The sequence below is a fragment of the Ostrinia nubilalis genome, chromosome 19 (assembly GCF_963855985.1).
Source record: "Ostrinia nubilalis chromosome 19, ilOstNubi1.1, whole genome shotgun sequence".
Taxonomy (NCBI): Eukaryota; Metazoa; Arthropoda; class Insecta; order Lepidoptera; family Crambidae; genus Ostrinia; species Ostrinia nubilalis.
The window spans coordinates 1,278,459-1,289,532 of NC_087106.1; the positions used below are offsets into that span (position 1 = coordinate 1,278,459).

Genomic DNA, 11,074 nt, shown 5'->3' on the forward strand with positions numbered 1-11,074 from the left:
GCCACTATTCCCGAGATTCTTAAGTGAGTATAAGTCATCTACTTATCTAGGGATAACAGACTCATTGATTGGACTGTTTGAAAACTCCAAGACCATTAGAAATGTTTGCTCAAAGAAAATGAGTGCAGATGTGGATAAGATAACAGTAAGAAGTGAGATCATAAGCATCGTTGGCCTCATCGAGAAATCCAAGCTGGAGGAATCCCATTTGAAGATATGGACTTGTTCTAGTCGATATGCCGATGAATTGAGACTCAGATCTTGGGGGTCACCTGTTATTGGTGCAACAGTCCCTCACCCACTGGAATTGATACACAAGTATAGCATGTATCAAGGTAGGTGTAGTTTATGCATACTCCCAGGGGCTTTAGGAACATATATCTCCGTTTTAATCGGAAACCAGGGGACCGTATCAAGCCTATTTAGGCTCAAGGACATCCGAGACCACCAGTCTTCTGACCCCTTGGGAAAGAGAGGCAGTAGTTCCTCTGATAGAGAGAGCCTGTCGACTCAGGAATTCCATAAACTGGTTCATTGCTCCTCAGTCCAACTTAGCTCAAAGTATAAAAATGAATTTAGATTCCTTGACAGGAGAAGATTCAGGAGCAACAGACACCACATTCAGGAGAACCGGTTCAGCTCCTCATAGATTCTCATGCTCACGACAGAGTTCAGGAGGATTCTCTGGTCAATCACCGGTCAAACTAACTAGGATGTGTGCCACAACAGATACTCTATCTGATTTGAACAGCAAAAATCATGATTTTATGTATCAAAGCTTGTTAATTTACTCACAGATCACTGCAGGAGAGCTTCATGACAATAGGGCTGATCAAGGATTTTACCACTTCCATGCATCTTGTTTATGCTGTATAAGAGAAGTTGATGATATAACTTTGGAAGCCTCACAAGTATTCCAACATATAGATGTGAGTGCGAAACTACAGTCCTGGAAACCAGAAAATGCCCCATGGTTCAAAGAATTGAAATTGATCCGGTTACACCCATGCAATTGGGATCTCCTTTCCATTTTTGACAAGAGTTTCCATATTGGTCGTGCACAGGGATTCCTATACGGCATGTTAGTGTACCAGCGCAGTCAAACAGCAAATGACTCATCATTGTTCCCGGTCGGCATGAAGGACAGAATTCTTCCAGCTAGCTATCTAATCGGGTTGTTAGATGGTTTAAGTCGAGCAGGTGCCATATCTTGTCTGAGTAGACGCTCTGTTACAGAATTGAAGAAACCTAGACCTACTATATTGGGTACGGTCCTTCATTTAATAGAGAAATTGTCATTACATCCTGGAGTCGTCAATATGTGGAGAGGAAATAACTTTCAGATGGAGTTTTTGACGGTTCCCCACAAAACTCCGTCCTCTTATCCCTTGAACAATATGGACCTTGGGTCCTTACTTGCTCTAGCTGCTAAATACGACCTAGAAATGATTCAGATGGATGCTATATGCGCATTTCTTCAGGGCGACATAGACACAGAAATGTATATGTCCCAACCAGAATGCTATGAAAGCAGTGATCAGGTATGTGACTTACATAAATCAATCTATGGGCTCAAGCAGGCTAGTCGGCAGTGGAACCTGAAACTAAATAGTGCTCTACTAAAAATACGATTAAAGAGATCAAAAATAGATCCGTGCATTTATTATTCTGTAAATGAATCTAAAATGATTTTTATTGCAGTTTGGGTGGATGATCTCATGATTTTTGCGAATGACAAGATTGTTGCCACAGATATCAAAACAAAACTGAAGGAAGAATTTTGTATGAAAGATATGGGTGAGATACAGCAGTGCATTGGCATAAATGTTAACATATGTCGTGAGACAGGTGAGATCATGTTGGACCAAGAGAAATATATAAACCAGGTATTGGAACGGTTTGGCATGTCTGAGTGCAAACCAGTGCGCACTCCAATAGAAGTGAATATGAAATTTGATAAGAAACCTGAAAATGAAGATAGTAATTTCCCATACAGGGAAGCGGTGGGTTGTCTGATGTACTTATCACAAGTGACACGGCCTGACATTATGTATGCTGTGAACAAGTTGAGTCAGTTCTGTAATGAACCAGGGATTCAACACTGGCTTGGAGTTAAAAGGGTTATGAGATACCTACAGGGGACCAAAAGCTTGAAGCTATGTTATGGTACGTTTACACGCTTGCCAAGCCTTGGCAAGCCCCGACAATCACAAGCGTGTAAAGAAGGCGTTTGGCTTGGCTTGCGTGAGCTTGTGGGCGCTTGCTTCCGATCCAGTCGAGTGTCGGTTTTTTGACGCAGATCAAAGGGCGTTTGCGGCAAGCGCTTGGGACGCATTTACACGTTGGTCCACGTTCAGTGGGCATTGTGATCTCGCGGCGAGTACACGCTTGTACGGACAAAATAAAAAATGAGTAGCTGGTCAAATGACGAGTGTCTTTCCTTCCTCGAGCATTACCAGATGGAATCCTGCATCTGGAATCCGAAAGATGCAAATCACAAAGATAAGAAGAAACAAGCAGATGCATGGATTCGTCTCGCTCAACTTACCGGAAGGCCAGTGAAGGAAGTAAAAAATAAAAAAGAGATATTGATGACTACTTTTCGCAAGCACTTAAAAAAGAAACAGGAATCTATGCGTTCTGGCGCAGGTATGTTCCTATGATGTACCTTTATAATTATTTTGATAGTCTGCTTAGCAAGGTGTAACTTTAATTAAAGTTAGTTTCTCTATTATTCCGCAACTGTCTCGCTCTAATTTTCGACGTTTTCAAAGGTTTGAGAAAATAATTGTGATACTAAAAAAACTCTCTGTTAGTCACTAGATTACCTATTCCCGTAACATTTCCCATATTTTAATCATATTTTCTTTTTGGTCACTTCCGTATTAATTTATGAAGATACGTTTTGAATTTTTTTTTAAATTTAAATGAGCTATTAATGTAAGTGATCAAAAAAGATATATGTTTAAAAGTGTTTCCACGCATTTTAAATAATAAAAATTATATTCCTATAATTCCATTATTTACATTACATTATATATCTTTTATTTTAGGTGCCGATGAAATATACAATCCCACTTGGTATGCCTACGAAATCATGGAGTCATTCTTACTGCAAGTATATACTTGTAATGAAGGGTTAAACACCGAAACTGTAAGTCAAAAGTCATTTATTCTAAATAAAAAAAATCCGTTACTTATTATAAATTTATTTATACATTTTTATCAACTTATCCAATCCTATTAAAATATGAAGTAAATTCTTCTCTGACTTCTTTGGCATTCAGCGGAGATCTTCGTGGTATTTGTGGTAATGTTTGCAATGCATTATATCCGTCGTTATCTCTGCGCCATGAACCAGGTGTAACCATATTTCCACTACTGTCATATACGTCTAACGAACCCTGAGGAATATATCGATTTGAAGAACTTTTACTTGTTCTCAAAAAGTTATGTAGTAATACACAAGTCATCGTAAATTCTGTCACAGTTTGTGGTTCTAAATCGATAGGACGTCTGAATATTCTAAAAACCGAGGTTAAAATTCCAAACGTATTTTCAACTACAACTCGGGATTTAGATAAGTTTTGGTTAAATAGCCTTTTTGGTGAGCCTACTTCATGGTTTCCAGGGTAGGGCTTCATTACGTGTTGACTCAATGCAAAAGCACCGTCAGCTAAAAACACGTATGGAATATTAATATTCGATCCTGGAAGTGGACATGGCGCACGGTGGTCCCGATTTAATAAAACATGGACATTGATGCTAGAAGCACGAAATTTTTTTTGATGGTTACTGCTATGATAACTAATAAGGCAAAAAAATATTACAATCCTACGACGTCTATTTCGTAGTAAAAAAAAATATGTAGATATTTTTTGTATGGAAGAAATTACGTTTCTGTCAATTTTTCGAAATTCTTTAACGATGTCAAGATGCCGATCACACATGTTATAAAACAAGTGATTCTGAGTATTTCATGCGAAGATACTTGTCACTTATCTCTGCGTACTTTTGAGTTATCGAGGGTTGAAAAATCGTTTTTTTTATATTAAATATTTCCACGAAAAATTGCCAAAATTACAATATGGTGTATAAGGGACACCTTTGATGACACATAACAACGACTCGCACTCGCGCGCGCTCGTATGCATCAGCTTTTAATAAAATAAAATAAAAAATTAAGGGAAATACTTAATACAACGTTGTATGTATGTATCTCGTATAAGTAGCTTATACGAGAGGTTGCCCAATTTACAATATGTCCATCATTGGTAACTCACACAAATATCATCTCTCTCTGAAGGATAACAAGTTTTTTTGTTTCCAGAAGCTCTTGATAGGATGGAAGCCCATAAATACTCTCTGAAGCGAGAATGAAATTCTCAAATTGCGATATTGCCATTTTGACAAATTACATGATGTAACTAGCGCTAACGTTTATCTTCAGGTAGACACAGTTTTAAGTTAAAAGATTGTCTACTATTTCACACTGTTCTTCGTTTTGGAACAGTTCTTTGATTATAGGTAGTCGCTAATTTCGTTTTGTTAGACTCTTTCAGTTTAGCACATAAAGCGTAAACTAATTCCTCCTCAGAATGATCTAAAAGTGTTAGAGAGCGCCTCTTCTTCTGTAGAAGAAGAATTTTGCATAAATCTTCAAAAGGTTTTTTATTTATACCAGAAGTCGATGGTTGCACTTCTACTTCCGCAGTCTCATCAACTGGAGCGTCTTCCTCGGTGTTAACGTTGTCTATGCGTTGTGTTAACTCGGTAAAAGAACATTTTTTAAATCTATATTTTTACATTTCGGCCAGACCATTTCAGACTAAAATGACGAACGTATTGGCATTGAATTGTCTTCCGAAGATTTGAGTAATTATCAAATCATTAAGTCGTAATTTTACAAGAAATATATCAAAGAAGATATGGTCTGCTTCCAGTAGAGCCCAAAAGACATTTTTGCACCAGAATTGGCATTGGCTAGACTCTGAAATTGTCTGGCCGAATTGTAAAAATCTAGATTTAAACAATGTTTTTTACCGAGTTAACACAACGCATAGACAACGTTAATACTGAGGAAGATGCTCCAGTTGATGAGACTGCGGAAGTAGATGTGCAACCATCGACTTTTAGTATAAATAAAAAACCTTTTGAAGATTTATGCAAAATTCTTCTTCTGCAGAAGAAGAGGCGCTCTCTAACACTTTTAGATCATTCTGAGGAGGAATTAGTTTACGCTTTATGTGCTAAACTGAAAGAGTCTAACAAAACGAAATTAGCGACTACCTATAATCAAAGAACTGTTCCAAAACGAAGAACAGTGTGAAATAGTAGACAATCTTTTAACTTAAAACTGTGTCTACCTGAAGATAAATGTTAGCGCTAGTTACATCATGTAATTTGTCAAAATGGCAATATCGCAATTTGAGATTCATTCTCGCTTCAGAGAGTATTTATGGGCTTCCATCCTATCAAGAGCTTCTGGAAACAAAAAAAAACTTGTTATCCTTCAGAGAGAGACGATATTTGTGTGAGTTATCAATGATGGACATATTGTAAATTGGGCAACCTCTCGTATAAGCTACTTTTTGACGGCCAGCGGACCTATACATACAACTTTGTATTTAGTATTTCCCTTAATTTTTTTTTTATTTTAGTAAAAGTTGATGCATACGAGCGCGCGCGAGTGCGAGTCGTTGTTATGTGTCATCAAAAGTGTCCCTTATACACCATATTGTAATTCTGGCAATTTTTCGTGGAAATATTTAATATAAAAAAATCGATTTTTCAACCCTCGATAACTCAAAAGTACGCAGAGATAAGTGGCAAGTATCTTCGCATGAAATACTCAGAATCACTTGTTTTATAACATGTGTGAACGGCATCTTGACATCGTTAAAGAATTTCGAAAAATTGACAGAAACGTAATTTCTTCCATACAAAAAATATGTATATATTTTTTTTTTACTACGAAATAGACGTTGTAGGATTGTAATATTTTTTTGCCTTATTAGTTATCATAGCAGTAACCATCAAAAAAATTTTCGTGCCTCTAGCATCAATGTCCATGTTTTATTAAATCGGGACCACTGTGTGGCGGTGGAAAATCTATCTCGTTCCTACATATTCTTTTCCATAGTAAACAATTATTAAACACGCCACCGTCACTTATTCTTCCTTGACTCCCGATGTCTGCAAATACAAATTTGTATTTGCTATCCACTAACGCCAAAAGGACAATGCTAAAAGTTTTTTTATAATTGAAATATTCTGTTCCACTATGAGTTGGGCTTTCAATGACTACATGCTTGCCATCCAATGACCCTATGCAATGTGGAAATTTGGTCCTGAATCCTTCTTCAATATTAAGCCATCCTTCTGCTGTGGTGGGCATCTGTAAAAAAAGAAACTAAATGAAGTGTGAGTAACAATACAGGGTGTTAGGTAAATGGGTATATGAGCCGACACTAGCCCATGTTAACATATGCATATAAATGGTATGGTGAAATCAGAAATTTCATATCATCATTTTAATTTTTTAAATGTTCATACAAAATAAAATTTAAAAATTCAGATTTGTATGAAAATTAAAATAATTAAAATGATGAAATCTATTTTCTGACTTCACCATACCATTTATATGTATATGTTAACATGGGCTAGTGTCGGCTCATATACCCATTTACCTAACACCCTGTATATTATTCTTTGCAGCAATCACAACAAATAGAAGAAATTACAGATCAGACAGAGGATGATCCTCTGATAAGAGACCGCACCAGTACGGCTACCACACCATCCAGACCACCATCTAGATCACCATCCATACAGGCAGTTAATAAACGTCGCCGCCTTGCTTCTGATTCTGAAACGGCTGAAAAGCAAATGGCCGTGGCTTTTGGTCAATTAACGAATGTTTTAAGTCAAAAACAGAATGAAAATAGACCTCCTTACAAAGAAGATGATTGCGATCTATATGCTAAATTATTGGCTATAAAGCTACGTGAACTGCCAAATGATGAACGAAAAATTATGATGTACCAAATAGATGGGTTGTTTATAAACAGAATCAGTCAAAAATCAAATGAGCGTCATACACCATACCCTCAATATTATTCTCGACCTTCCTCAATTGCTGGTTCATATTCACGCCATACACCATCTCCTCAAGTCATTCAGAGTCGGCCAACATCAGTTAATAGCGTTTATTCTGAACCTATACATAACACTCAAAGTTTTTTTCCCTCTCCATACACAGAAACCTCTCATTCAGTGCCAAACACAACAGAACATATACCAACTCCAATACCTCCAGCTCCATCTACATATTCTACATCAACAGCACCCCTGTCATCTATTCGTATAATATCGGACCAAATCCTCAACCCACCCCCGCGAGACACCAACATTATAAACTTAGCTTTATTGAATGCTTTCGAAGATTTTGAGTCGTCAAAATAATTCTTATTTAAGGTTAAATATAAAGTTAAATAATTAAGCTGTAAAAAAGTTTCCTATGAATCAATTAAAACCTAAACAAATGTATAACAATTTTTTCTTTTATTCTTACCTTAACTAGATCCTTTAGAATTTCATTAAGAGATCGGCAAACTTCACGAATGGTTATTGATATCATAGAGACAGATACTTTAAACATGTAGTGAAGGCTTTTGTAAGAATCACCAGATGCTAAAAATCGTAGCGTAATGGCAAGACGAAATTTGGCCGGTATAGCATCTCTGAAGTCTGTATCTTGCTTGGATATCATTGGTGAAATTTTCTGCAGTAAAAATTCAAAATCGGTATAGCTCATTCGGCAGAAGTTATCAAACTCGCCAGAAGGTTCATATAAAAGTTCATTAAATTTCTCTTCTATAAATTGTCTGTAACAAATAAAATATAGGTACAGTAAATATTGTGGAATAACGTAACTACAACAGATAATGGTTACACCAAAATAGTAGTTACCTGGTACGATTTCGATGAATCTTTTTCATCCACCATCTTCGTTGTCGTCGAGTTTTTCTTTTTTTTGTTTCACTTTGCTTGCATTTTAAATAAAAGTACGATAAACCAAATGCAATAGCCGTTACAAGTTCGGTGTCCGCCATGCTTGGATCTATCTTGCAGACTGACGCGTTCCCAAGCGTGTAAACTCCTTTCAAACGCCAAACGAGATTTGTGGAGGCTTGGAGCTGTTTGCCGCTTGCGAAGGCTTGGCAAGCGTGTAAACGTACCATTATGTCAAAGATGACTCCATGGAAATAACCGGGTATTGCGACGCAGACTGGGCTAGTGACCCACATAATAGAAGATCATGCTCTGGTTATTCTTTTATTTTTCAGAATGCTTGCATATCTTGGAACTCGTGTAAGCAGCAGACTGTGGCGCTCTCGACTGCAGAGGCTGAATATATGGCGATGGCTTCGGCGACCCAGGAGGCGTTGTGGCTTCGGCAATTGCAAGCTGAGCTCGGCCAAGGAGTGGACACTGCGTTACTAATCTATAGTGATAACCAAAGTGCAATAAGACTAGCTTCAAATGAATGTTATAAACCTAAAACTAAACACATAGATATAAAGTTGCATTTCCTAAGAGAGAATGTTGTTGATTGTAAAGTTAAATTTCTATTTGTTAATGGTAGTTACATGGTAGCTGACAATTTAACCAAGGGTGTAACGCTTGCTAAGCATTTGTATTGTATTAATGAAATGGGTTTGCGTTCTAGAGGGAGTGTTGGTAAATGAGAACGCAATCGATTAGTTTCTTAAGGTTGGCTTTATTGTTTAGTTTAAACGTTTCATGTTGGCAGCAATCATGGATTACTCTCCGGAGTATGTGCAAGATTACTGGTCTGATTATATTTCAGACACAGAATTCTCCTTATTTTCAATAGAATACCTAGAAGCAGGACAAAACTCAAAATTAACTTGTCTAGTAAATGTACACTTGCGAGCAAAAGTATGGAATCACTTACATGAAGTTGTTTCCACGCGATCTTGTGTACTAACCAATTTGTTAGTAACAAAAAAAGTAGCACCATTTTAAAGATTAAACTTTTAACTTTAAATTGATAACAAATTTATTTAAATCACACTGGTATTTAAAAAGATATCCCGGCTGATGTGAAGAAGTAAGGAAACAGACATGTATCAACTGTTTGATACGTCGCGAGTTGCGGCCTATTTACCCCCCATAAAAGCAAGTGTTTTCGGATTTTTGCTTTCACACGTTGATCCATACACATCTCCGCTTCTTTTGACACTTTACCTGGGATTCTACACCTCCAGAAGCAGCATAAATCGTTGCACTATTGCAAGAAGGGCTCAGCCAGCGGGCTGTCGCACGTCAGCTCCACATAAACCAGTCCTGGTTTTCGAAAGTTTTAAGACGCTTTCGGGAGACTGGTGGCTTTATCCCGAGACCAAGTTCTGAACATTGCCGGTGCACATCGCAGAGGGAAAACCGTTTTTTCATGTCAACTTCTCTACGAAATCGTCATTTGCCTGGTATCGACGTCCAGCAAGAGCTCAGAAATGTTCGTAGGATAGCTGTTAGCAAGTGGACAGTTCGTCTAAGATATAAAAAATAGAATTTGACTCCAAAAAGGCCTGCCACAGGCTTGAAACTGACGGCAGGTCACCGATAAGCACGCTTTCAATTTGCTCCTACACATCTCGATGGGAAGTCGAGCAAGCCACCCCCATAAGCCAATGTTTTAGCGAACCAGCACTGCACAAATCGCTCCCCAGGCCGTCTATAGACCCGACCTCTTCGACTGCTGCACTGCAAAAACAGTCTGCATTCATCGGAAAACAAAACTCGCCTCCGTTACTCGCCATCCGAGTGCGAGCTAATTGAAAGCGTGCTTGTCGGTGACCTGCCGTCAGTTTCCAGCCTGTGGCAGGCCTTTTTGGAGTCAAATTTTATTGCTCATATCTTAGACGAACTGTCCACTCGCTAACAGCTATCCTACGAACATTTCTGAGCTCTTGCTGGAATTCGATGCCAGTCAAATGACGATTTCATAGAGAGGTTGACATGAAAAAACGGTCATCCCTCTGCGATGTGCACCGGCGCTGTTCAGAACTTGGTCTCGGGATAAAGCCACCAGTCTCCCAAAAGCGTCTTAAAACTTTCGAAACCCAGGACTGGCTTATGTGGAGCTGACGTGCGACAGCCCGCTGGCTGAGCCCTTCTTGCAACAGTGCAACGATTTGTGCTGCTTCTGTAGGTATAGAATCCCAGGTAAAGTGTCAAAAGAAGCCGAGATGTGTATGGATCAACGTGTGAACGCAAAAATCCGAAAACACGTGCTTTTATAGGGGGTAAATAGGCCGAAACTCGCGACGTATCAAACAGTTGGGACATGTCTTTTTTCTTACTTCTTCACATCAGCCGAGATATCTTTTTAAATACCGGTGTGATTTAAATGAATTTGGTATCAATTTAAAGTTAAAAGTTTAATCTTTAAAATGGTGTTACTTTTTTTGTTACTAACAAATTCGTTAGTACACAAGATCGCATGGAAACAACTTCATGTAAGTGATTCCATACTTTTGCTCGCGAGTGTAGATTACTCTTTAAATTCTCCTTTGATCTCCGATGAAATTGATGAGTTTCTCAAATTTTTGAAGTCCAACAAATTCCGCGATAGTTGGGCTTTAAAGAAATGGACAAATTTTAAGAATGGACTACGCCATTGGCAGATTCCAATTGAAACAATCAAGAAACCAGAAACGTTTCATCATTGGTGGGGCCGCTTCAACCATGGAATTCTAGTAGATTTATCGGTTGTGACCAATCAGTTGGATTGTGCTCAAAAGAACAGTGACCTAACATTCCCCATTTTGAGATCCTTTGTACAAGGGTGGATTGGGAAGAAAATCAATAATCCTACCAAATCCAATGTAAGTAAAGACACACTAAAGTGGGGTCAATACAGCTATGAGCTACATGTAGTAACTTTGATTTTAAATTCAGTAAATGATGAAGAAAGAAAGGCGATTGCAGATGAATTTAAAGAGTTTGAAATCACATTGACAAAATGTGGACAGAATACAATATTTAA

General features: G+C 38.0%; 1 protein-coding gene and 1 long non-coding RNA gene across 2 annotated transcripts; one reads left to right on the forward strand and one right to left on the reverse strand.

The window, feature by feature from the left end:
• The first annotated feature begins 1,641 nt into the window (after window positions 1-1,641).
• Window positions 1,642-7,554, forward strand: LOC135081035 (uncharacterized). The gene is made up of 3 exons (XM_063975759.1): window positions 1,642-2,649; window positions 3,054-3,154; window positions 6,718-7,554. Exons 1-3 carry the CDS (start codon window positions 2,409-2,411, stop codon window positions 7,462-7,464), a joined length of 1,089 nt encoding a protein of 362 aa, XP_063831829.1. The 5' UTR covers window positions 1,642-2,408; the 3' UTR covers window positions 7,465-7,554.
• On the reverse strand, window positions 5,908-9,084 carry LOC135081039 (uncharacterized). Its single transcript, XR_010259106.1, has 3 exons — window positions 7,972-9,084; window positions 7,574-7,886; window positions 5,908-6,397 (listed from the first exon to the last, which is right to left on the reverse strand). It is a non-coding gene; the product is annotated as an uncharacterized LOC135081039 (long non-coding RNA).
• Between the last annotated feature and the right edge of the window lie 1,990 nt (window positions 9,085-11,074).